Source organism: Chroicocephalus ridibundus, chromosome 8 (genome assembly GCF_963924245.1).
Source record: "Chroicocephalus ridibundus chromosome 8, bChrRid1.1, whole genome shotgun sequence".
Classification (NCBI taxonomy): domain Eukaryota; kingdom Metazoa; phylum Chordata; class Aves; order Charadriiformes; family Laridae; genus Chroicocephalus; species Chroicocephalus ridibundus.
In genome coordinates, this window is record NC_086291.1 from 33,241,815 (window position 1) to 33,269,095 (window position 27,281).

General features: G+C 50.1%; 1 protein-coding gene across 1 annotated transcript; it reads left to right on the forward strand.

The window, feature by feature from the left end:
- The first annotated feature begins 3,667 nt into the window (after positions 1-3,667).
- Positions 3,668-27,281, forward strand: RGS8 (regulator of G protein signaling 8). Its single transcript, XM_063344000.1, is given in 7 exon segments — positions 3,668-3,706; positions 3,708-3,758; positions 4,004-4,062; positions 8,080-8,181; positions 9,106-9,170; positions 18,825-18,991; positions 20,744-27,281. Coding segments are annotated over 7 exon segments (666 nt in total). The 3' UTR covers positions 20,927-27,281.

The following is a 27,281-nucleotide window of genomic DNA, read 5'->3' on the forward strand; positions in this document are numbered from 1 at the left end:
AGCTCCTTTCTTTTTGTTTGTTTTTTTTTTTCCTCCCCGTGGCTCTCTTCACAACTAAGACAAGCCTGTGATTCGTTTTGCAGCTTAGGAAGCTATCCTTGCCAGTTGTAATTCCCTCGTGCTGGGCCATGCGTGTTTTCCCCTGGACCCTAAAACAAGCAGGCAGGCAGGCAGCCTGGCACAGCGAGCAGAGCATTGCCTGTCAGATGTCAGTTATGAACAATTTCCTTCCTGCTTTAATTGCAAACAGCGGTGGAGAACAGCAAGCTCTAGAGATAAATGAATGACTACTTTCAATTAGCTTGCGGTTGGGTCCGTATAGGTACCAGTCTGGATAAATTTTGAATGGCCATGTGTCAGAGGAGATCAAATGACACCTCCTGTCACGAGAGAACTGCTAGGATCATCGCCCCAGGTCAAGGGTGGTTGTTCCTTCCAGTCCTCCAGGAAAAAAACCAAAGCCCCTTTGGGTCACAGCAGAAGCGGACCGTGGCTGAAGGCTTGTGGTTGAGTCAAGGGCGGGCTTTGCATTCAGGTCGCCTGAATTCCCAAAGCAGTGACTACTGCGGGAGGCAGCCGGCCTCGTGGAATCGGCGTTTTGTAATCACAGAGCCTACATCACCGAGCATCTTCTGGAGACATCACAGAGGCAACAGGATCTCCTGAAAACACACCAAAGAATGACTTCACCGATGGGGATGTAGCTGCCAAACATCACAGCAGTCTGAAGAAGCACTTTCTTGGCGCTAGGGAAAAACCTCTTGGACTAGCAAGTTGTGAAGCACATCCTCAAACAAGCTCCTTGTGGCACGGTACTAGAAAAGAGAGATGCTGGCACAGACTCCGGAAAAGTCGCAAAGTAAGAGCAAACGCAATCCCAAAGAAGTTCAAAGCCCTTGTGGCGGGGATCACTGTAAATATGACAAGGCCACGAAGTCAGAAATGAGAAGTGGAAGAGACAGCAGCAGGCTCGGCGTGACGGCTCGTTAAACATAAAATAATGGAATCCCGGAGAAGCAGCAGCAGACCCCCGGAGGAAACAGAACAAGAGTGAAAGATAGGGAGAAGTCTGCTTAGATGTCAAGGTGAAGGAGTTTATTTAAGGCAAACCCTCTGGAGATGTCAGCCACGCAAATGAGCTAGTCAGTGCAGGCGTCCTCTGATCTTCCAGCTCCAAACTGAGAAGGGTGGTCATCTGCCAGCCCCAGGAGGAGCATCCCTGTATCTGGAGAGGCAAAAGCCACACAATTACCAGCCAGAGCTGCCTTCCTGGTCCTGCTGGATGTGGGCAGCCGTGCTGGAAGGAAGAGATGCCTTCAGGCCGTGTAATTTTATCTAGCAGTTGGATGGCAGAAACTGGGACCAAGTGAAACCGGTGGAGGTGTTTGGTCCAGAAGAAGTTTTTGGGTAACAAAAGCTTGAACGACGATCAATGGACAAAACACATGGAATAAGCAGGGAGGCATTTAAAATAACAGGCACAGTGAAAAGGACCCTGGAGACGGTGGAGAGAAAATTAACGTCCAGGGAACAGGCTGGCAAGTTCCCTTCCACCCTGCCCGGTGACAGCCAGCACCCCCGGCGCCGCACGTGTTCGTTGCTTGTGTGTTTGCTGTTAGCGGGTCATGAGGAAATTGCTTTAAAGTATTTCTTGGAGAGATTTAAAATTTTGGATGGGATTCAAGCCTAATATCAAAATGAGTTATTTTATTAAAAGCTTTTAAATAGAAGCTACAGAGTAGTCAGAAGCAGGAGGGCTATTTTAGAAGGAATTTGCTATAAACCTCTTCTACTGCACAGAAGCTTTCTAAAATATTACCCTGTAAAAAATATAATTCTCTTTATCTGCAATTTAATTACATTTCCCATAGTGCCTGTGTCAACACAGCTCACTTATTTTTGTTCTCTGTTAGCTCACACCTGGCCCAGGAAACTGGAAGAGAAAAACATTGATGTTGGGAGTCGTTTGTGGGTTGCTCCGGGATGTCACTGAGGTCACGAAAAGGGTGTACTGACGTACTGGAGAAACAGGAACTGGGGGCTCCATCCATACTGGCGATGGCTATCAGATGGCAATATATAAAACTGGTGTAAAAACAGGAGGAGGAGGAGGAGCAGGACTGCTCATGCGGTCCTCTGATAGATTCCTTCCAGAGTTAGCGGATCAGCGTTTTTGATCTGTTTGAGACCATGGCAAAGTCCAGGTATCTGAAAAACGGACCAGAATTATCTAGAGTTTTTTTGATGGAACGTTTTGTTGACCTCCCTTACGCCACAATGTCTGTGTGTGTAAATGAGACGTGAGGGACGTCCTGGAAGTGTTATGAAAACAGTGTTGCTCGTGACATCCTGTGGTGGCCCAGAGACAACCTGGAAGTGTGGAAACACATTAAAACAAAAACGACATGTTAGAAGTTAAACCCTTGGTGATGTTGTATTAAATTTGGCTCGGGTCTGGGGCAAGGGCTGAAGCTGACTGTTATTTAACTTGAACAAACCAGCCTGTTTACCAGAGGCGTAAGATGAACCTCAACCTTTGACCTTGGCTGAGAGGAGATTCTATCAGCTGTGGCTTCTTTTTTTTCCCCAGTGCTTGTCTTCTGATAACTTGGAGACGTGATTAATCCAAGCCAGGATGACCTGGGCTTTGCAATGGGAGGATGAGAACAAGGCAAATATTTCCTTGCTCTGTTGAGCTGGGAAGGAAGGGATCCAAGATGATGGAGAGCTGGGATCACTGCTGCAGTGCTGCTAAGCCCGGTGTTTTTGTAGGAAGTTTTGCAGGACTCTTTCTCTCTCCAGGGATGTTGCCTGGTGATAATGTGCTATCTCAAGACGTGCTTCCTGCGAGTAGCACCGGGATGTTGGTCCCAGCGGTGTTTTAGCAGAGAAGAGGCAGATGACTACAAGTTTCCAGGAAAAAGGCAATGACTTCTTTAATGCAGAGGACTTTTTATTATTATTATAATATTTTTCTTTTTTTCTGTTAGTGAATCAGCTTTGTCAGGATCAAAAAAAGCAACAGAGGTGCCATGGTTGGAGCCCTCGGCCAGTCAGTGACCCATGTCAGAGCTCGTGCAGCCTGTATGACACCCAGGTGTTGTTACTGATGGCCGAGCTAAGCCTGGCGCTGGGGGGCTGTGCTGCAGCCCTGCCACGGAGGTGCCGTGGGTCGGGTTGGAGTCCCTGGGGTGTGCCGGACACCCCGTATGCATCCTCTGGAGGATGGGGGTGTGGGTGCAGGAGAGAGAAGGGAATGGGAGACTGTACCGTGGGGCAAGCGTGCCGAGGGAGGCCGCAGGGCGCCTGCTGTGGGGCAGGACCGGGCACATCAGGTGCAGGAAGGGGAGACGGATGGAAGGGGTCAGTCACATCGCTGACTTCCCAGGTGGATTTTTTTTCTTCTCCCATCCCATGCCCTGCAATAGGGTGCTCCCTTGCCTGTTAACAATTTTATTTAGCCCTGCTGACACCGGGGCTCTTTAATTACACTCTCCCATCCCTTCTGTTTTATGGCAACCCTTAATGATCTGTGGTCCGAGGGCAGCAACCTTCCCCTAAACCTCAGAGGAGCTGATTAAAACGATGTGGGCGGCTGCTTTATTCCAACATACCGAGGGTGACAACAGCGAGCGCTTTCGCAGGCATCCCCCCCCCCCTCCCAAGGATGCTCCCTGCCAGCATTTGGCATCCGCCGCCCGTGCGGGAGCGGTCCCCCATCTCCAACCACGGGGGAGAAGCCGGGGCTCTGCGGCCAGGTTGGGGAGGCGGCGGCGGGCGAGGAGGGCTGCGAGCGGTGGGGGCCGGCTGCGCAGCCCAGCCCCATCCCCAGCCCGCCGGCTTGAGGCTGCTCCCGGCGTTTTGCCGCTCCGAGCTGCGCCGCTGCCGCTGCCCGGGGAGGGGTGGGGAAGGGAGGGGTGTCCGAGTGTGACTTTCAGCCCCCCCTCGCCGCCGTGCAGGGGGTTGGTTGTCTCTGAAGAAGACCGCTCTGCTCTCTCCCCAGAGCCTCTCTGCCCGCGCTGACAGCACACACCCCCCGGCAGAGAGGACGGGTCTAAGGCAGTGAGTATCTTTGTGTCTGTCTGTCTGTCTGTCCGCAGTGCCTCTGTGGTCGCTCTTTTTTTTTCTTTTTTTTCTGGCTTTCTCTGCATGTGAATGGATGTTCTTAATCTCCTGAAGCCCCTGAGGTCTCACGGGTTTGGGTGTTCGGGTTTTTTTTGTTTGTTTGTTTGTTTGTTTGTTTGTTTTTTAACCTTTGTGCCGCTAATTTTTTCTATTGGGATGGCTTCTTTATCTTTGCTCGGGTGATCTCCTGGGGTGGTTTGGTGACCTGAATGTCATAATCGCATCGCTCCCTTTCTGTCTCTCCCAAGGAGAAGCCCCCAAAACACATCCATGATGAGACTGGCAATTCTCCTTGACCAGGGTCCTTTCATAGAGGGAGAGGTAGGATGAATGATGGAGCAGGAGTCAAAAAACCTACAGGGATGCCTTTACCCCGCGCCACAGATTATATTCCTAAAGTCACAATTGACTGGCTTTATTTGCAATCGCAGGAAATATCCGTGGGGATGTCAGCCTAGCAGTGGGATTGCCTTCACAGGCAATATAGGTCTCGGGGTCCATGAAGTCAGACAGACTTTGGGATGACAGGGAAGTTGGGTGCTGCTCAGCCGGGCAGGTTGTTGTCGTGGGGGCTGGCAAGAGGGTGGGAGAGGGGGCGAGCAGAAGGCTGTTTCATAACAGTACCCCAAAACGCAGGCTGCTAGAGGAGGCTGCAAGGGAGAGGGCACCCGGCTCCGCTTCCAGCCTTCGCTTCGGAACGGCAGTGGGAAAGAGGAGTAGGGGCTGCTGGACTCTAGGACATCGTGTGCCGTGGCCCCACATGCGAGTGAGGCTGTTAATGAGGAAATTTAAAGGGGCTTAAGGAATTACAAGGATTGATTTCAGTTAAAGCGCATCGAAGCAGCCGGTCAGGGTAGGGATTAAGGAAATGCACTCACTGGCATGTAGTGCAATCCCAGTTCCATTAATTTAGTTGGGAAGAGGCTTTGTGCGTTTTTAATGTAATCAGATTTTAAAAGGGATGTTGCGATGGGCAGCCCAAGCTCGGGGATCTCCCCAGGCCCCAGCAGAGCCGGGACCTGGCTCCTTTGCACAGTCTCCACTCTCATCAGCCCCTTTGTCTCTTCCTCAGTTGTTCCCTCTGGGAAAGAGGACACGGAGGTTATCTGGAGCTTGGCCCTATCCTGGCAAACAAGAAACCTTGCCCTTTGCTCACTATACAGCCCTGCTCTTTGTCCCGTCGGTCTGCTGGCTGGTGGACCTCGCCTTCACTCTCTGATGTGGGATTTGTTCTCAAGCCAAGGCTCACGGGGTCCCTACCATCCCCTCCCTCCCTCTCTCCCTCCCTCCCTTTTTCCCTCCCTCCATCCCTCCCTCCCCTTTGCAGACTGTGCATCTCCTTGGTTGCTCCCTGCAGGCTCCCACCCCCCTGAAGAGGAGATGCTTTCTTTGAGTTATTTTTGTGTGAGTGCTTGAGCCTGTGATGGTGAAAGGACCAGCATCCGCAGACGCGTGAAGTCCTCCTGTTATTTTATTTGCAGCGCCAGCTTTTCCATGATGCCTGGCCAGTAACATCAGCCATGACCTGGAAGGACAGGGACAAGAGGTAGTTTGGTCTTCTTAGCGAGGTCAGCCTGGAGCTCTGCCTGTTGAGGAGAGACCTTCAGAGGTTTTGAATGGTGGGTGCGATAATACCAACTCCTGCTGCTCCGCGGTGAGCTGTGACGCCAAACTCAAATCACTTTAGACCTGAAGATGGACTTAACCCGCGGCCCTGGTCTTAGAAGGAAATGCTGTCTCTCCTCTGTGATCATCCCTCAACTCTGAACGTCTTCCACTGAAAAATCGACCTTCTGCGCTAGGAGGCAAGGATCAAATGGGTTGAGAACAACTGGCCCTCCCTTTTTTGGCAGAGGATTCTTTGATATATTTTTTAAGTGCCAGGACATGAAACAGTAAATCCCTCCTTTCCGCACTCCTGCCTCCTGCAAACAGCCCCGACTGCTGTCCAAGCCAGCCAGTTAAAGGGTTAACTATAACTGGATGCCTGAATGGCTGCCTTACTGATCCCACGGAGGTAACTGAAAAGACATGATGCATCCCTCACCCCTGCCCATCCTGTCGCTGTCTACCTCGTCCAGTGAGCCGTTCCGCTCGCTGCAGTGTCCCCTCTTCCCTCCTGCCCTTCCCTTGCCTCTCCACCTCCTGCGGACCCTGTTTCTTTCCCTCTCTTTCTCCCATGTCCTGTCTTGGAAGTCCTCACCTAGAGATCAGTGTTCCATCAGAGACAAGCTCCTTGCTCGTGGCGCAGCCTCTCTGTCCCCCGTACGCTCTGATTCCCCGCTGCAGTCCCTTGATCTCAGGCATCAGAGAGAAATCTGAGCAGCATTGCGGTAATGCATGTCACACCTCTTGCTGAGACATTCGTGAGCTTGCTAGAACAAACCGTGCAGGGAAGATAAAGGTTGGGGGCAGGAGGTATCGGGAAAGGTACCAGAAAGATCCTATGGCAGACTCAGTGTGCGTTTGAGCGCAGCAGGTCCAGCATGCTCAGCTAGGAACGTGATGCTTTGCAAACGGTATTTTTGCATCGATGGTTGAGGTTTGTGTAGCAATAGCATCCCAAGACCACTGGCCATGGGTCCGTATTTTGAGGCTGTGCAACAATTCCTGCGACTGAAGGTCTCCAGGTTTTGTGCTTGTGAAGTGCTACGAGCTGCCTGCGCTGCGCCAGGGAGACACTCGTTGCATTTAATTAACATTTAATTTGCTTTAAGGTTACATTAAAATGTGCAATAATAGAAACTCTCCGAAGGGCGGGAGGAGAAGAGGGAAACAGGCGTGCTACAGATTGGCTCAGTTGCTGGTGCTGAAGTGTTCTGCAAGAATTACACATGGGAAAGGAAAAATACTGTGCTTCCCTCTGCAGTCACAGAAAGTATTTGGCATCTGTTTGGCAGGAGGGCTCGGAGAAGGGCTTTCTCCAGCTGGGAAGTGGGTCCAGCAGCCGAGAAGTGGAGACTGGGTCGATAAATCCTCCTGCCACGGTCCGGAGGAGAGAATGGCCTCATTCAACATTGGGGGAAGCTAGTAGAAGAGATGCCCTTGGGCTGGAGAGGCAAATCACAGGCTGTGTCCTTCTAGAGGCCGCGTAAAACCATTAACCGGCATCTATATGTATTTGAGAGGAGAAGATGCCAGTCCCGTATAATTCATGTGTGTGTTATGTTTCCCTCTCTCCCTTTGTATTCCTCCCCATCCCGGGGTTGTGTAATGAAAGGATGCTGCGGACGCGCCGGCTATCCCGGGAAGGGGCTGGTAAGGACGCAAGGGGCCGGCAGAGGAGCGAAGGCTCTGGGGCTGGTTTGAAATTTAGAGGAAAAAAAGCAATAAAGCCATTTTCCGCCCGGATAAGCCTGTCGAGAAAGAGGCAGTTTTAGTCTGCTTATGTAACCTGGAGTCTAAAGAAGCTGCTTGAGATCCCGGCCGGTGTCTCATGGCTCTGCAGCACAGGTTCCCCTTGCAGGTGCCTTGCTCCCCCTCTTCTTCCTCCAGCCCCCTCAAGCCCCTGGTATTTGTGCCGTTTCTGGTGCTGCTGGATTGTGGTGACTGATTTCTGGTATTGCTGCCCTTTGCTCTCCTCCCACACCTGACCAGAGCAGGTCTTTCAAGAAACCATCCCAAAGCGCAGCCTTTAGAAGCCTTTTTTGCCAGCCCGAGCAGCTGAACGACTGCTGTGGGTGAGCCTTCACCTGCTCTGGTGCTGGGTCTGTCCTTAGCGTCTGCTTGGCATCTTACTGGAGACGTTTCAGGGTCCCTCCCGCAGGTGAGGGAACCAAGGACACAGGTTTGATGAGGCACAGAGCCACTGATTTTTATTTTTTTTGTTTTGGTTGATTTTATTTTTGTTTTTGTTTTTGGGTTTTTTTTTTTTGCCTCTCCGGCTAAACTTATAATCGTCGTCTTTTTTGGTTTTCCCCTGCTCACACCCCTGCTCCCCCACATCGACCACAGGAACAGAGGGATGAGGACTCGCCTGGGCTGCCTGTCTCACAAATCAGACTCATATAATGATTTCACAGCTATTCTTCCGGACAAGCCCAACCGGGCTTTGAAGTGAGTATAGCTGCAGCATCCCACCCCAACCCCATTTCTGTCCTTCTCCTCCTTGCCCCCTTCCCCCTCTCTAGTATTATCTTGATTTTACTGTGCTTTGTGTAAGCTTTGAGTAGTTCTTTTAGCCACAAGGAAGGAGGGAAACAAAAACAGCGCTGATACAGCAGGAACAGCCTCAGAAAATACCCAGATCATTGACACAAGTTCTCCCGTGAGACCGGCCATGCGCACAGTCCCCGCTGCTGTATGTGGGACGTGTCTGCACTTATCTGAGGACGGAATTCACCCCTCTGTCATCACAATTCAAAGTCTGAGTGGTTGACTCGGTATGAGATGACCAGCAATTTCAGGACATAGTCCTCCTTGGTCTTGTCATTAAACAGTACCAAAAAGTCCTATATTAGTTTTGCATAACATCTCAGGTAGGTGCTTCGGGCAGTCCAGAGTCCTGATTTGAGATGAGTGGGATGGGATTCATCTGATCACAAGTCACTGCTTACATCTAGTCTAACCTTCCCCTTGAAGTCAGGAGAGAGAAACAAACACTTCTGCAGGGGTGGCTTTCATTTCACTGAGCTTTTGGCATTTACAATGTAAATGTCTGCAGCTGAACTCGTTCTCTGAGCCTCTGCTTAGAGTCAATGAGGAAAAATTTGTCCCTTTTCGGGTGTGATTCATCTGGCCTATTTTTACCTGCCTGCCCGGGGGACGTGAGGTGAAGAGAGTCAAGTCCCTGCAAGTCCCTTGGTATCTCCTCACTGACTCTAAAGGGAGCCCAGGGTGACTTGCTCACCTGGAGACCTCTACATTGTAGACCTCCAAAGGTGAGAAGAATCCAGCCTTCCTCGGTGTCCTTGTCGAACAGCCCCAGAGTGGATCAGTGGCCATGGGTTGTCTGTAACTTGCCTCTTCCTTCCTTTACAGAAGACTGTCAACAGAAGAAGCAACAAGATGGGCAGACTCTTTTGACATCCTTTTATCCCATAAATGTGAGTAGAGATCAAACTCAAACTTTTTTTTCCCTTCGTACCCTTAATACTTGTTGGAGCTACGGCAAACTAAGTGTGCATCACATCGCGTTGCATGGCATAGCACAGGAATGGTCCCTCAGGTAGCCGCTTACTACCCACCAGGCAACGGTCACGGTCATTTAGAGGCAGGATTTGTCCTCTGGTTAAAAGGTGAGGGAGTGGAGTACTGTGTCCAGTTCTGGGCTCCCTGGTTCGAGAAGGACAGGGAACTGCTGGAGAGGGGACAGCAAAGGGCTACCAAGATGCTGAGGGGACTGGAACACCTCTCTTCTGAAGAAAGGCTGAGGGATTTGGGTCTCTTCAGTCTGGAAAAAAGACGGCTGAGGGGGGACCTTATCCATGCTTGTAAATACTGAAAGGGTGGGTGTCAGGAGGATGGGGCCAGGCTCTTCTCAGTGGTGCCCGGGGACAGGACAAGGGGTAACGGGCACAAACTGGAGCATAGGAAGTTCCATCTCAACGTGAGGAGGAACTTCTTTCCTTTGAGGGTGGCAGAGCCCTGGCACAGGCTGCCCAGAGAGGTGGCGGAGTCTTTGTCTCTGGAGACATTCCAAACCCTCCTGGACGCGTTCCTGTGCCACCTGGTCTGGGTGACCCTGCTCTGGCAGGGGGCTGGACTAGATGATCTCCAGAGGTCCCTTCCAACCCCGGCCATTCTGTGATTCTGTGAGTGAGTTTCTGTGAGTTCCCTTCCTGGCTTTGTTCTTGACTGGATGATCACAACGATAAAGTCATCAACTCAAGGTCTAGCCTTCTCCAGCTCCTGGGGATGCACTGGAAGCAGGACCCCAAGGCTGTAGCCATGCGTACCGTCCTTTGGCAAGCGCCTCTGGGTCCAGTCTTTCCGCACAAGCAAACGGCAGGTTCTCAGCTCGCTAAAGCCCCCTGAGATCTGCGACACCGGCTTGTCTCCTCTCCCTCCAGCTGCTCTTCTGAGCTGCTGCGTGGTGATGCCGTGCTGAAGCGCAGCCTTTGCTGGGAGCGCCGCGACACAACACTGCATGGGGTTCAGTAACCTTGAACAACTCACTCTGTCGCAGAGAAATCACGCGTGGTAGCCCTCAGCAGGATCTCATTTACAGTTACCAATGCAAACCTGAAAATTTCCCATCCGGAAATCTTATGCAAACGTATGATCAGCACCCCTCGCTCCATTCAATAGCTCAATCCTATCAGTTCTGTCCAGAAAATAGTATTCTGCTTCACCGACATTTTCATGCTGAGAAATTATAAACGGGACAGCAAGGTTCACAGTATACGTTCATTAATGTGTTTCTGTTGGAGAATAAAACAAGAGCGAGTCAAGGTTGGGGAGAAGTCAATGTGGGCGGTGAACTATTTTATTGCAATCAGGAACCGTCTGGTTTTCTTAGAGATACAGGTTTTTTCCGCGCTTACATTTTAAAACCTAAGTGTAGAATTATATTATTATTTAAAATAAAGTGTAATTTTGCTGATCTCTGCAGAGATGACAACAGTTTTGGCAAGGAATTAAGTGACAACTTTAAACAGGCTGGCTGTCCAAGGCAGAAAAAGCAATATATAATTTTAGCAGCAGTATCTTGTTGAGATCATTGCTCTTGCAGCCAGTAGGGAAAAAAAATAAAAAAATATGGTGTAGCTGGGTATGGCTAAGAGGGAACATTTATTTTGTTAAAATTCAAAACAAGATGGGAAAAATACACCAAAAAGACCATAGGCTGCCTGGGGGACGGGGAAGGGGGAGGAGAGGATATTCACATCAATGTTACAATTCTGTACACGAGCCCCTTGCTCCTCCTTCATCAGTGCAAAAGTTGGAATTTCCCTGATTAGATACAGACCGCGGCAAAAGTGCTTTGGTTACAAAAGCCAGTGAATTTACCCGTCTGTGTACTGACATTATACGGATCGTTCCCTCTTCAGTTGACTGCTGTGAATGCTAAATCAAACCTTAGTTCAATTATTTCGTCCAACAGCCTCCACAAGAGTGTCTGTTTTTATTAATAAATTAGCTTTATAAGAGTGATAAATGAATTATCAGAATTTTTCCTGCCTCTAGAATGGAAAGTAGTTCTGATAACTCTCTTGCACCTAATGAAAAATATTCAGTTCCTAATAGCAACAGAGGTGATCTTTAAAATTTAAATTAATCTTTTTTTATCAGCAGTCATGGTGACATAGCCTGGTGATCAGTGAGAAAAAAAAAAAAAGTGTTGTTTAATAAACTGCTTTCTAAAGGAATATATAACAACTGCTCTGCACCTGAAGTTTCTGGAATTGCTAGCCTGGCAGTCAAAGGTTATAACAATGCAAATACGAAAAGCTCTCTGGAAACAGAAGTGTTACTTCAGTTACACACGTTTAAAGGAGAGGAGAGCGTATACCCATTAAAGGAATTGTCTTGTAAAATCGTTGTGGTTTCGCCTATGTGCACTTACATCCAAAACACAGAAGAATTGCCAAAGATCTGCTGTCAAAACAGAACAAGAGAGCTGCGTTTCTGCTGTTAGAAACCTGTGCTGATGTTCGGTGAGGGAGTCTTGTGCTGTATCTGACCGAAATTTCAGAGTAAGAAGAGCAGGGCCTGGCCTGCCCGCATCCGTCCGTGGTAAAGCTGCCAGCGAATATGCTGTTTCCAGCGCCGAGAGGAGGACAGAATTGTCTCAGTCTGATTTCCCCGTGACTGCCCAGGTGAACAGATAGCCAGGGAGAATTTGAATTCATGCTTGGGGGCATGGGCTGAGCACCAGCTGGGCTCGGGGGGAGGGGGGGGGTTTCCCCTGGAGCTTACAAGCATCAGCAGGTCTAGGCTGCTTCTGCTTGACACTTCTGTCATAAACTCCTCCTTTGCTAGATAGACAGTTCGTCTATTTTGGAAGGGAGATTGTGATGCTGATTTCAGGGGGTTGAGTCGGATGTTATGGTGGTTTTGGGTCCCTTCCAGCCAACCTGTTCTTTGGGGGGGGAGGGGGAAAAAAACAGAGAACGCTCAAGTCGGATTCAGGAGCTGGATGTACCAGCTGAAAATGGGGCAGTCTTTGCGGGTGATATTGCAGGAGGTTGGACAGATGCAAAAAAGAGCTCCAAGGAGCAAGAAAGTGGATCAGAGCTCCCTAAAAGACTCCCTGAAGGGCCAAGGCGAGCAGGCTGCCCTTCTACATGGAGGAGGCTCGCCGGGCTGCGGTACTCTTTACAAGAAAGGCAAACAACTTGTACCCTTCCACTTCCTATTTTCCTGAGTCTCCAAATGGAGGGAGTGATCCGAACGGGTATTATGCATTATACAGATTCTGTGGAGAGTTTCATTATGCTCATTTTTGTCAAATATCCCTCGAAGGGTGATGGCCCCGTGGAGCCCCTCCTTTCCCTCTCCCCGTGTTGTTTTAATGAATGGTCTCCGTAGGTAGCGTTTGACCCTGACACGCTACTTCTGGCAGCATCTTGAGCCGAGCATTGAAAACCCCTGGGTTTTGAAGCAGTTGCCTGTCGCCAGAGGTTCCCAGGCCTGGCAAAGCCCCTCTGTATAGAGTGGTCAGATCCGGATTAATTCCCCGGTCATTTAAAGAATAATTTGTGTTGACGTTAGCAAGAGATTGTGAGCAGGAGAGGCAGGAAGGCGCTCTCTGTTGCTCCCCTCACCTCCCTCTTGCACTGGCACTGGGACCCCAGCGTCCCTCAGCCCAGCCCGCTGAGAGCAGCCAGTGCCGAATGGTAGGATGCAGCTCAGCTCCGTTGTGTTGACGGCCCCAGATGAATAGGTCAGTGCAAAGGTATCCTACTTGGTTTTGCTCGTTGCTTCACCCATTGGTGAAGCAAGTCAACTTGACAGCATAGGGTCAGCCAGTTGATCTCCTTTTTACAGCAGGAGCCTCGTTGCTGTAACAACGAGCGCAGCGTTGCAGTGTTCCCTTGGGTCAGGGCTTCTGAGCGTGGCAAACAACAGGACAGAGGGGCTTGATCCTACTTTGCAGCAGGGAACTGAGAGAGCAAGAGACACATCGTACGTAGCATGCTTCCTTGGCTGCTCAGGAAGCAAAAGCGGTGGCTTTAACATGCTAGATTTTGGCATCTTTTCCCATTTTGTGCCCGTGTGGCTTAGCGACAGCTCCCAGGGACGTGGGGCTCAGTGTGGTCCGCAGAGCGTGTGTGCACGCATGTAAGAGAGGAGCAATCCCCCCTCTGTACCCATGCCCAGGAGGTACCGACTGGTCAGCCAGATGGAGATTTCTTTTGACAGGCGGTGGAGGGAAATACAAGCAATGGCATGTCTCATTCTGCATCCCTCGCGGGGCTGGACACATGGCTTGTCATTTGTCCAGAATCCGGCAGGACAGTCTGTACTCAACCCTTAGTCACTTTTCAACGAAGCATCCGATGCAGAAAACCTTTGCGCTGAATTTCCATTTTTATCTCAAGGGTGATTTATTATTTTTTTTTTTCCCCTCCACCAATTTTTTGGTGATCTCTTTGCTCTTCTGCCTAAACTTTATTGTCATAGAATCACAGAATGGTTCAGGTTGGAAGGGACCTTAAAGATCACGCAGTTCCACCCCCCTGCCCTGGGCAGGGACACCTCCCACCAGACCAGGCTGCTCAAAGCCCCATCCAGCCTGGCCTTGAACACCTCCAGGGATGGGGCAGCCACAGCTTCTCTGGGCAACCTGTTCCAGTGCCTCACCACCCTCATGGTGAAGAACTTCTTCCTAACGTCCAATATGAATTGTCCCATCTCTAGTTTTAATCCATTCCCTCCAGTCCTCCCATTACCCGACATCCTAAAAAGTCCCTTCCCAGCTTTCTTGTAGGCCCCCTTAAGATACTGGTAAGCCACTATAAGGTCTCCCTGGAGCCTTCGTTTCTCCAGACTGAACAACCCCAACTCCCTCAGTCTGTCCTCATAGGAGAGGTGCTCCAGCCCTCTGATCATCCTCGTGGCTCTTCTCTGGACATGTTCCAGCACGTCCAGTGTCCTCCTCCTCCTTCTGTTGTCTACACATTGCTCCTCTTCCTGCACAGCACAGGAACATCCCAACCTCCTCCTGGTTCTTTCTAAGCCGGAACAGCGTTAGCATTAGCGTTGTGCTGGTGACAGGCAGCTAACGTTCACCAAAGCAATGCTCAGCAGCAGCGAGAGCATGTACGTACGCTATGCAGAGCATTGTGGCCTTGTCTCTTCAGCCCTGGACCCAACATGCTCCATAGAGCTAATCCATTCATCTGCCAGCCGTAAGGACTCTACCCTTTATTTGCTGCATGAGGTGCTGATTGTCCCAATGGCGTGAAATGCATGCATTAAATATAGGACTGTTGATTGCTTTCTTACTCTGACAGTGGCTAATGCTTGCTTATTAAGCTGTCTGCCTGAATGATTTAAGCCACTAATCTTGTCTCTTCCTCATCTTGCTGAAGCGTGCCTTAGTTGAGACCTACGTTGTGTTTTTTGCGATTCCGGTTCAGTCCCTTCCTCCACAGCCCTTCTTGCTGGAAAAAAATCCCATCTCCATGGCCTGAAGGACAACATTTGAATTGGGATGTCCTGATCCTCACATAGTTATTGATCTGCCCGGCAGTCCCCATCTATAAAACACAAATCCTTGTCATTGTCTAATTTGCCGGTGACCTGCAGGGTTATATTTGTGTGGTTCATTGCAAGAGCTTGGGATGGGGTTATCTATAAATACCTGGCACAATCCTTCCTGACAACCCTCTTGTGCATTCCCTTCGTCTATTTGAATGGAGGGCAGGTCCTTCTGAAGCTTATATTTACACTGCCAAAAAAAAAAAAAGCTAATGTCTTCTGCTCGTCTTTCAGACTCTTGACACTCAGTGGAAGAGCTCCATTTCTTTGCTTTCATCCTACCTGCTGTATCAGTACTGATCTACTCCTTCGGCTTCAAGCAAGGCTCACCACTCTGTTGAGTCAAATTCCTGATGCCCCATCCCTGGAGGTGTCCAAGGCCAGGCTGGATGGGGCTTTGAGCAGCCTGGTCTGGTGGGAGGTGTCCCTGCCCAGGGCAGGGGGTTGGAAATGGGTGGTCTTTAAGGTCCCTTCCAACCCGAACTGTTCTATGATTCTATAATAAGTGTCCAATAGCTGTCTTGAAAGGTCGTGCATCTATACCAGTACATCTCTGTCTTCTTGAATGGCCATGGCTTTAGGCTACAGATTTTAAGGATATCTTGTGCTGCTGCATCTGAAAACTTCTAATCCTGCTTCTCATTTCTGTGCTTTTTCTGTCAAGCACCCCTTTGGAATTGCACTTCTCAGGTGCTCCGGCTGCCTTCCAGGATATTTCAGGAGGCTGACTCAGTAGGTGATGCTCTCCTGCTCGTACCACACTGCAATCCAGTGCCGGTTGCCCCAGTAAAAAAGCTGTCCAGTTGGGTGGGATGAGCTTTGAAATGCTGATACTTGGTGAGGGATGCTTCCTTGATAGCCATCATGTGCAGGGGGAGATTGAAGCCGACATCCTGGTCAAATTCCAGCTCAGGTGGTGGCAGCCCCCTTACCTAATTGCTCCCCTCAATCAGATTTGTCATTGTTCCGTGATAAACCTGTGGGCAGTGATTTACTACTGTGCGGTCATCTGGGCTCCCATCTCCAAATTCTGGCTGCCAAGCACAGCTGTAAATGCTGGCAGGCAGTCAAAGGCTGAAGATGAAATCTGTGGAGAGCCAGGCAGCCTCAAGTCAAGGATGACCTCTCCTGTGGCCAAGGCCTCCTCTGCAAGGTCTTCCCAGGTCCAGCCTCATCATTTCCAGCTCCTCAAAGGCTGTGAGGAGGAACAGGAACATATAAAGAAGTGGAGAACAGCCAGACGCCATTATTTATCTATCTGCTGTCTAAACTTCAAGATAAAAAAGAGCTGATTGACGTGAGAGCAGGAGGCAGAGCATATGGAAACCTCCTGGTCCCAGGAGGGACCTGCTGTGGCTGCTCTCTGGGGCAGGGCTGAAGCAAACGCCTTTCTCACCTCATCAATCATGACATCCCCTTCTTTTAGCGGATAATATTTTGCAGATATTGTATCTTGTAGATATTACGTTTGCCACGCAAAGCTGCTATTTCTGCAAGCGTTCCTCTGTCAGTGCTGGGCTCTGGGGCTGTTGTTCAAGGACGAAAAAAAAAAAAAAGACCAGGACAGAGAAAGGGCGGCAAGATCTCTGGAGGGACAAGAACAGAAGTTGTGGAGTCATAGCAGTGTGCTTGGGTGCTGGAAAGTTTAACGTCAAATGTCCTGGGAGCTGATGATATATAAAATGACATACATCTTGGGGAACCGCTGCCTTCTCCCTTTTGTACTTTCTTCTTTCTGAAACCTGTCAGCCTGCCGCCGTTTCGTCCTCTCCTTTTCCTCCCGCAAAGACTCCCCGCTCTATTCACAAGTCTATTCACCCTTGCTCCCACACCGGCCCTGTGAATTTATAAGCATTACAGGGGACACGGGCTTCAAAAAATTTTTCTGTCTCCTAGATTTCAGGAAGGGGACCAGCCCTAAAACACTTCTCTCATTCACCATATTTATCTACGCATGGAGAGGCTCAAAGCAGCCACGGGCAGCATGATCCTGACAGGTCCCCTGCCCCTGGAGATGCCTTTGGCACTCTCTGCTCTGCTGGCGTCTCCGGGGCTAATGTCATTCTATTGCCCCGGGCTTGAACCCACAATTTGCGCTGTTAATTGCTCTGCAGTGCTCATGGACAAAAGCCCTGGTTTTGTCCACAGGAGCAGCCTGAAACCCTGCTCTCCTCCTACAAGAACGTTAATTAAGAAGTGGCGGGGCGAGTTGGTGTGATACAGCTAATTTCCCTCCCTCCTGGGGCTGACGGAAGAAGCAAGCGTCGCTGGGACGGGACGTCCCCATTTTAGTGGCCGGTTGCTGTGCTCTTTGCAATGCCGAGCGCTGATGGAGCAGTTCGCAGAGCAGAGCCCGTTACTGAAGGAGCTCTGAGAAATGCGGAGTGGGGAGGTTTAGCCTGTAGTGCGGTCCTGTCTGGCCTAATATCTTTTCTGCCTTCCCCTTTGAGAATCTGGGCAGTTCAGACGTCTCCACTGACTTACGGGCAGCCAGAAATAGGCTTGTTAGTTGCTGTTCGACACCTGGGGCCATTTCTTAGGGCTTGAGGCTCAGGACCCAGAACTGAAAAAAACATCTCCGTGTCCTAAGTTATTACTGGAAACAAGAGAAGCGGGAATAAGATTAGGACGCACAAGGGAGGAAAAGGGCAGTGTTACACTGCTGCTTCTCCTCGCGTACCTGGTGCAGGCAAGAAAACAGGGACAAAGCCGTAAGGGAGTTTGTGACAGATCCTGTGACGTGGCCAGCCCCTGTCCCCGGTGGGCCTGGGCTTGCCGTGGATGTGTGAAAATGACCCACACCAAGCAAGAGGCATCGCCCCTTGGGCTCCATCCCAGCTCCCATTCCCCCTGCCCCGGGGAGGAGGGAGGGAAGGCAGCACTGCCAAGATCTCCTACAGCAGAAAGGGGGCAGGTGGAGCCCCCAGCCCACAGCACTGCAGGAGTTCAGGTCCTACAAACCCTCATTGGTCTTTGCCTGTCCCTGTCGGGCGCACATGTGCTTGCTCTTCTCATCCTTTTGGGGAGTCTGACCTTGCCAAATACGTTCCTGATTCCATCAATATTTTTAGACGCTTGCTTGGAAGTAGCCAGTGCTGACTCAGGAGGTTTCCAGTCATGAACTACAAATACTCAGACCTGATAGAAAAAGACCAGGAAAAGTTAGAAACATGTAACTGGAAAAAAAAAATAAAAATTAGGAGCCAAATCTATTCCCAGGCTAAAGGAAAGAGAAAGGGCATGTGGGAAACCTTCAGCTACTTCAGCTCTGCTGGTGCCATTCAGGGAAAGGAAATAAAAAACAATAGCTGTGTCCATAAATACGCCCAGGCAGGGGTTTAAGAGGACACAGATTGCCTAATAAATCTTTCCGTATTTCTAATCTGCCCCAGCTGACTCAGATTACATTACTGAAATGTCACAATTGCTAAGCATTAACAAGCGATAAGAACACTTTTACCACCGACTAGACAAGTAGTAATTATGCTGCGCCCTTTCCCTCTCTCCCCTTTATTGTAGCTGTAACAGTTAGACTCTCCAAGCTCCTTCCTCTGTTTAAAGAAGAACTAAAAATATGTCACAAGGCAATAAAGCAAAGTGACAGAAAACATAGGAGACAAGTCCACAGACGCTATGTTTTATTAAAGGTTTTTCTTAATGATGGATAGGACATTGCAAAGTGCTGCATTAACGCGCACAACATGCTGTTGGCAAAGAGATCTATCATTGAAGCTGGATGTTTTCAAGAGGAATTTTTCAAAGGTTAGGTGCCCCAATCCCGAAGAAAGCCTTTTGCCACGTTAGCTGGGCAAAACACTTTTTCAGAGCAACAGCAAACGGTGTTTGGCTTTGTGGCAGCTCGCGAGACACCAGCTGATGTGATGGTATAAGTTATGGACGTGTCCCAGGAGCGTGGACTGTGCTATCGCAGACCTCGTGAGAAAAACCAAACAGCCTTTCGTAGGCAGGAGTAGACGGAGGGATGCTTATTAAATGGACTGCTCCCTGCCCTCTTTCTCCTCCCATTGTAACTCCCTGTGTCTCCCTTGCAGATGGGCTGGCCGCTTTCCGTGCTTTCCTGAAGACGGAGTTCAGCGAGGAAAACCTGGAGTTCTGGCTCGCCTGCGAGGATTTCAAGAAGACCCGCTCGGCAGCCAAGCTGGCCTCCAAGGCTCAGCGCATCTTTGAGGAGTTCATCGACGTGCAGGCTCCTCGAGAGGTGGGTACGCCAGCACCCCGGGCAGGCAGAGCATCCCTCGGGCGCCGGATGCAGGTCCATCTCCTCAAGGTGGGACCTGCGGGGCGCTGGGGGGTCCGGGAAGCCCTCCCTTCCCTCCAGGAGGAGGTAATGGTGAGGAGTGGGTGTGGGGGACGGGAATGCCATCCTGCCTTGCTAGAGCTGCCTCTGCTCATGGTGACTCATCCCCTGGTGAGGGCAACTACTTTGACGAGACTGAATTAGTCACAGCCAGTGAGTTCGCTGGCAACTGCAACCTACATTTCCTAACCTCTATGAGCTTCCTAGGAGTATTTCACCTTACTCCTCTCATTTACTATCAATCCCCAAGCAGACTCTCGGGCTCATTTCTCGCAGGACATTTTGTATAGAAGCATCCCACGAATGACTAACTTGTTGTCTCTCCAGGGAGGAGTGCTTACCTGCTGACTAACTCCCAACTCAATTAGACCTCCTAAAGGATGCGAGCGATAACTCAGAGCTGAACAAAAAGTGCAGTCGCAACCCGAAGCCAGGAATCGTTAAGTCCTCTTTCAAGTACTGACAGGCTGATGCGACTGTCAGATCCTGCGTCGTGATGTTGGGTTGTGTTATTGTATTCGTAACGCAACCAGGTGGGTGCTCACCGCACCCGCTCTCCCACGGCGGTCCTCCTGCTAGATTGCACGGCTGCTCATCGCCATGCAGGTGCCTGCGAGGGGATCCCCCTAAAAAGGCTCTCTCTCGCTCCATCCTCGAACTAGAAAGGCTTTTGTGAGGCCCCTGAGAAGCGCCCAGATCTACACCAAGTGGTGGGAGGCACCTTGGGGCACGCGTCAATCCCCATCGCCCTCAGTGAGCATCTTCCCTCTGTTATTCACGAAGCTGGGTGAGATTTTTCCGGAGCGTAGGGCTGAATTTGCATTAGAAATGTGAGTGCAGGTTGGATGGGGTCTTTCCTAAAATTTGCTCCTGTTGCCATAATTTTGGCTGGCTAGAATGTGAAATGACCCTTAAGTGACACAGGGAGCTAGTCTCTATTGCTGTCGTCTGAGTTAAGGCAGACAGCTTTACTTTCTAGACTCCTTTAAGTTTGGACTCTGGGTTAATAACAACAAATATCATCTTTTCAGCCAGGTTTTAAACAATAACCCTAACAAACGCTGACTGCTTTTGCTGGGGAAAGAAAGCAGGAAAACTCGGGTTGTTGGCTTTGCAAACAAGCAGCAGTCATAACACCAGGGCGGTTTATTTTTTCAGCGTCCCCAAGCAAGATATTGTAACACCAAGCTGTTGTGGGAAAAATCAAACAATTGATTTTATGACAGCAGAGTTTAAAAACATTTAATAAGAAATGTACTACTAGTTTAAACCCCGCCAAAAGTTCGTTCACATTTATCTTGGGCATGTCGCAAAGAATAAAGTGAATAGAGAAATTTTGGTCGACAGGAGAGAGGTTAGGCTAAGTCAGAGTTTTTTAGAAGATGTGCCACGTAAACCTATGCTTAAGAGCCTGAAGAAAAGTAACGTGATTTCAGAAGTACTCAGATCAGTATAAATCTAGTTAAATTTGGGGCAGGATTTATAACGCTGGATCGCTAAACCCTGCAGAGTTTGGGGTGCTCTTTAGGCATGGACAAGGGTAGGACCTTGGTGGTTCTGCTGCTTTTACAGGAACAGCTGAGGTGAAATGTGCCATTTTAAGCGGGCAAACTGGTCGCTCAATACCAAACTCTCTTCTGCTGCTTTTCCCAGGTGAACATAGACTTCCAGACGCGGGAGCTGACAAGAAGAAACATGCAGGAGCCCTCCCTCACTTGCTTTGACCAAGCTCAGGGGAAGGTGCACAGCCTGATGGAGAAAGACTCTTACCCCAGGTTCCTGAGATCCAAAATTTACACAGACCTGCTGTCTCAAACCCAGAGGAGGCTCAGCTAGAGCAGTGATGGGGCCTCAGAAACCACGTGCTTCCCACAACAGCCAAAACCCATGTCTAAATGTGAAACTTCCTCGGTGTTAAAGGCAGTGGGAATGAGAAAAGAGGGAGAAAGGGAAGAGGAGGCTTCCAGAGCATAATCCAGATGTGTGGCATTAGGACTCTCTGAGTTTCTGTGCTTTTTTCGGTTAGCGGTAGCATCTTGCAGTTGTTGCCTCTCTCTAGCACAAATCCATAATCCTCTCTAGTCACGGGGTCATCTGTTGGGAAGGCAGGTTTCCTTTAAAATTACTCCGTTGGTTTGTGTGTAAATAATGCTGCTGCACCTTTCCATCCCTCCAAGTCCTCTCCTTGGCTCTCATCTCTCCCCTCCGCTTGGAGGGGCCCTAAGGGCAGTTCTGAAACTTGTGAAGCCGAGACTAGTCCAAAGCATCGTCTCCCACCTGGCCGCTGGGGTCTGGATCCAGGGACCGTGGGGAGGGAGAGAGGGGAGGAGAGAGAAGGCAAAGGCACATGATTCATGCCGCTTCCCAGAGCAGAAGCCATCAGTGAACTCGGCTCACCTTTCCATTTCGGTGGCGCACCTTATGACACCAGCTGCTACCCTGTCACAGCCCCTCCCCACCTCTGACGTGCTTATCTTCCAGGGATGGGGAATAAGTGCTATTTTCCGTATGACTGTCGAGCAGCTGAGTTTTTCTCGTGAGGAAGGTAATGCCAAAAGCTCTCGCTAGACCTGGTCAGGCAAGTCTTCTAGTGCGAATGAGTGTTTTCCATTAATATTATTTATTTGTACTGTAGTTCAGCCTCATGACTCCGGTCGCCGTTCAGGCTTCATTGTGCTAGGGCACTGTACCAAAACCTAACACAAAGAGGCTCCTGGAGGCCAGAGACATTAACAGGCTTGGTGGCTTCTTGGGAACGACCCACCAGCTGTGGGGAAAGAGTCGCGAGAAGGAATGTCCCATCTGCCCCACGCTGAGATGTAAGACGAGCACAAGACCTGTCTGCTACTGCAGATAGCGTTTTTCATGTAGTACCTGACCAGCGCGTGGCAGGGAGAGGTAACATGAAAAATCACAATTTTATTTTTGTTGTTTACTGATTATTGACTGTTGTTGTTACCTACCGATTGTCCACTGTGGGTTCAATGCCGTGTAAAGAACTCCTGAAGACACAAGCCCTGCTGCACGGTGCTTGCTTAAAAGCAGGACGCAGGGAAGCATGCAGTGGAGCAGGGCGAGCGTCCAGGGGTGAAGTGGTGCGTGAAGGGGTACTTGGCCTTATTCCCGTAGCCCAGATAGCCAGCTGCAGGAGAAGACTCCGTGCAGATGTCAGTTGTGTAGCACCTCCTCTGCGCTGTGCAGTAACGCCCACCATCTGAAGGCCCCATTCCAGCTTGTCGGCCGTCAAGATTCTTGCAATATTTTCTAGTGCAGAAGCAGACAGCCTGTCTGTGGATTTGAGCCTACAGACCAGAGGTCTATTTTCTTAGTTTTATGAAGGCCTAGAAAGTGACCTTGTGGATCTTTTCCTTCTCTCTGTCGCCCACAGATCAGAGACTGTAAACTTCTGCTCTAGTTGAGGGCGGTGGGTAGGTTTGCTACATCAGAAAACTGGCGATAAAGGTTTAGTGTAATGGTGGTGTGAACTAGGCAGGCTGAATTCTAAGCATAAAGTGTTGGGAACGAGATACGAAAAGCTTGCTTGGATATTAAAAGTTACTCTCCGTGCATTAGGTAGGAAGCAGGTTTTGAGGCTTTTTGTAAGGATGCTGTGCATGAGGACAAATAGGTTTAGGATCAAGATAGGGATGGTGAGCATGCATGTTTTATTTTGGAGGTGGATTCCTCAGTAGGGAGACCTGCTTTTCAGTACCTGGTTGGTCGGCTCTAGAATTCTCCAGTTGTTTCGTAGGAAAAGATTGGTGAAAAGTGAGCACTGGAAAGTGCCCCAGATTCATCCAGGGGGTCTACATTGTGCATGGCTCAACTGACCGTGAGCGTAGCTGTTCGTGGGCCCATAGCTTTACGGCAAACAAGGTACCTGGCAAAGAAGGTCTAACGGGACGGGTGTCTGGGCAAACTTGTGCAATGCTCTGGAAGGAGTCAAAGACAGAAGGAGTGGAGTCATGCATCCAGTGCCTGTCCCTGGTGGTATCTGGGCTATAGGAAGTGGAACAGAGTCACGTTACCTATACAGCTCCTTCCTGCTATAGGTAAAAGGGAAGGAGGAGGGCAAATCACCCCACATTGCAGCGAAACACTCTCAATGCTTGACCTGCAAGGGAGGACGCACAGCCACCGACTGTGAGGAGGGGCTGGAAGAACTCTTCTTTCCAAGAAACACTACGTCTACTGCACCTGCGTAACACAGGATGGGCTGGGATCTCTCAGGGACACAGGTTGCTTTGGCTGAAGTATCTCCCCTTGAGATGGCCTGCGGTGCCGATTGTACCCAGTGTCACTGCGACTGCAAAATGGCACAGCGAGCGGTGATCCAACAGCTGCAACGCGGCAGCTCAGCTTCCCAAGGCTGTGGCATCGAACAAGCTGTGGTACAAGGGATGAAGGGAGGCCACCTCGCCTGGCCCTGCCTTCCTCCGTTTCAGCCTCCTCTTGACTGTACATTGCAAAAAGCGTCCCTGGATGTGAGCGACACCACCAGCCGGCTTATGCGGTCATCGCTTTTAAAGAGAAGGCAGAAGGCCGTGTTAAATGCCTTGTGGTATTTCTCTTAAAGCCACCAATACACCTTCTGAGTGGGCTTGGATGATGCTGACCTCTAGTGCCAGCCGATGCACCCCAGACTAGACTTTTCAGCGAAGTGCCCTGCAGGCACCCATGGTGGTGAGGGTCCCAGAGACAACCAGGCCATGAGGAAACAGCAGAACAAGATGGTTTTGTTGAGGAATGAGGAACAGAAACTCAGAAGTGAGGACAATCCCCAGGCTTCCCTGATGGCTACAAGGGCCGGTCCTACTCGGAGTGTGACTCCAGAATGCCCAGGAGGTACCGTTTCTCAGCAAGATCCTCCAGCATCAGTGCTGGCATCCTTTCAGTTTGTGTCAGAATTCATCAAAAAACTTCATAGTCAACACCGTGTGAAAACCAAGCTCCCCTCTCTCCTCCACTGACCCGGGGAATTGCTTTGCGGGGGGCATGCTCGGAGATGGCATTGCTGCGGTTGTGACAGGAACTGTATTCACGCCGGCTGATGTAGGAGAAGTGTTTTGCCCATTAAACTGGTGCAGGAGAACATCCTCCACGGGAAACATCCTAGAGCCTAGAGTGGAGCAAAAGTATTGTCTGAGGCATATGAGTCTGTCACGGTTATTTTTGTTGCTGCTCTTACAGTTTGTCTCTCTTGAAGGAAAGCAGACTAGTTATTTTAAGTAATTTCTTTTTTTTTTTTAAAAAAACAAGAAATTGGCACCAGCTGCTTCTTTTATGCCAAATGTCAGTCTGAAGTGAATTAAAACAGGCAGCTTATAGCTCTTCCCCTTAAACCAGGGGCTGATGAAGGAAATAATGACTGAGCCAAAGCTTCGGAAAGCACCGAGTGATGACTAATCCCCATCAAGGACAAATATCCTATCTTTGATTCATCTCTTACTGATGTGAAAGGGATATTCATAACTTACAAACCCTATTTCCCCCCCGCTGACTTCCACAAGCACACACCTCCAAAATTTTGCTCCTGTATCAAGTAATGTCAGAGTGTGCCATCGCATGGAGAGAGGAGAAAAAAATCAGTTTGCTCAGCTCTTTTTATTCTGTGTGTTTGCTGGCACGTCCCCAGTCGGCTCCCAACTCCTTTGACAGCAAAAGGGAAGAAGAGTTTACAGATTGCCTTTTCTATAAGCTTCAGATGTCGTTCACTCCAGAAGCAGTTGCAGAACCCAAATCTGCTTTGAGTTTCTTTCTCCTGCTTTGGCCCGTCAGCCGGGTTTGGGATGATTTCCATCACTTTTGCTGGACTCGTTAATGTACCGATGGGTCCCTGCCCTCCACGCGTGAAGGGCACAGTCCTGCTCGTCTAAGCAGGGGAGGGAAATAGGGGTGCGCGTCTGCGGGCGCGGGCGGGTGAGAGCGCATGTGAATTCATGTCTATGTTACTTAGTGTCTCCTGCTAGAGAAGCTTTTCTGAGACATAGATGTGCATGTTAAAATAGGAGACTTAGGCACAAAATGACATAAAACGAGATGTTAGCCAGTGTTGTGTTTGCCTCGTGTGTAAGTTTGACTAGTAATAAGAGACCTAGAACTCTGCTAGGCTTCCAGTTACCCGTAAGAGCACATGTATCAAACTGAACTGAATGTTCATCGATAGACACAAAACCAAAATGTTTACAGCATTCAGAGCAATAGCAAGGCATACCTCATGCCAGTCCTGGAGTGCCTCTCACCCGTCCATGCAAACTCTCCCCTCCCCGGGGGCCTCTTGCTTCTCCCTCCAAACCCCTTTCTCTTTCTCTGCCCTGTCCTCGTGGACTTCCTGCCTCCTCCTCTTTATGGTTACTTCCCTGGAGCACTCCTGTCCATGCCAACCAGCACTGCTCGTCCCCATAAATCTGAGCCTGGGTCTCACATAACCTCCTCCTGTGCCCTCCCCTTTGCATACCCTCCATCCCCGTCTATCCCTCCTCTAGTCTTTGCCTTCCACTTCCCCAGACGCTTGTCTCTGGTCTTGCCATCTCTCTCCTACACACCTCCTCCTGTCGCTATAAAGCTATTCCTTGCCCGTTATATAAGAAGAAAACGCTTCACATAATTTCTGCATTATCTTTCATTCCTGGGGCTGCCGCAGTTGTCGTCTTCCTTGGTATTGTGTTTTCTCTGGCGTTGAAGCATTATACCACAGAACTGGAATTAAAGTACATTTTGCTGCTAGACTGGAATGCTTTTCTCTACCACGTACCCCTTGGGCATTGTGGAGGCTTGGCTCGTCCCGGTGTTGTGTCTCCTTCCTCCATCCGTGCTCCACGTGCTGCGCTTGTGGCAGGGGCTGGCGAAGCGAGAGAGCAGCCGTGCCGTGGGGAGGCAGCTGGGCTTCCTCTCGGCGTTCTGACATATCAAAAAAAGAGTGTAAATAAAGGTGCGGGGGGTGTGTGCGCGTGTGTCGTATTTGCTTAGTAAAGTCAGTCGTTCTGCTCAGTGCCTCCTCCCAGTTTTACTGGAGGGTGGTATCTCTAATTGGAGAACGCAGTAAACTCAACAGGAGTTCAGGGAACCGAGGGCACGGGAGGGAGGTGGCAAAGGGGGATGAGCTTATTACGGAAAAAAACAAAGTATTTCTGGTGAAAAGGCAGTGCCTGCTTCTGGAGGGACCCGGCGTAGCAGGGAGGTATGGGGGCCAGCCGCGGTGTGAATTGCTTGTCTGCAGTAGCCCCCACGGCTCCCACTTTGCACCATGTGCTGCGTGCCCCAGGCTGGACCTAAAATGTGGTGGATGAGGAGCTGCTCGGCTTTGCATTTACGGCGCAGATAACGCTGTTATCCTACGAGAAACGTCTTCACGTCGCTCTATCGGTGCCCGCAGCCACCAGCTAAAAAGCAAGGAGGGGAAGGAGGCATCTTGTGTTTGCTTATGCAGTCCTCCGCGGGATTACTGGTAATGAAGAGAGCAGGGTAAAAGCACTGCCTGGGGTAGATCCCCCTTCCTTAAAAACCACGATTGAAGCATCTCATCCTCCTATAACGTCTCTCCCCAACTCCTCTACAAGCAAACCAAATCAGACGTGCGGAATTCAGATTTTTCTTAAAACTTTCATCTTTGGCGGGATGGCAGCGTCCCACTGGCAGGAGGGGGCCTTGAGGATCTGACCCCAACAACCAGTCCCAAACAAGGTGCAGCGTAAGATGTCTTTGGTCCTTGGGAAACACGATTGCAGGGGCTCAGAAGAGATTTAGGAGGATGTCACTGTACCGAGTGAGTTCAGAAGCCAGTCACCAGGTACCTGGGGCAGAAAGATCAGCTCTTCTAAGACATCCCCTATGCCGCATTTTTATTTTAATTAGGTCCTGATGCTGTAACTGCCCCGGCAGCGCCTGAGTGCTGCTGGTGTTGGTAGATAAGAGCAGGAGCTCTTTGGGCAGGACACGTGGGCTGTTCGGTCTGATTCCTTCCCGTCCAGGGGAAGGCATGGGCTCGGGTTCAGTTTGACCTTCCCTCTGCATTAGCTGCTCGTTTGCTAGCCTCACCTTCCCCTAACGGGGCTGGAGAAGCTCCTCAGCCATACCAGATGTCCGACCGGGGATGACATCCCCCCTGAGTCGTGTCACCATATTTGTCAAGTGTTACTCACCTGTACTGTATAGAGACCGTGAGGATGTAATAAACAGCCTGAGAGAACTC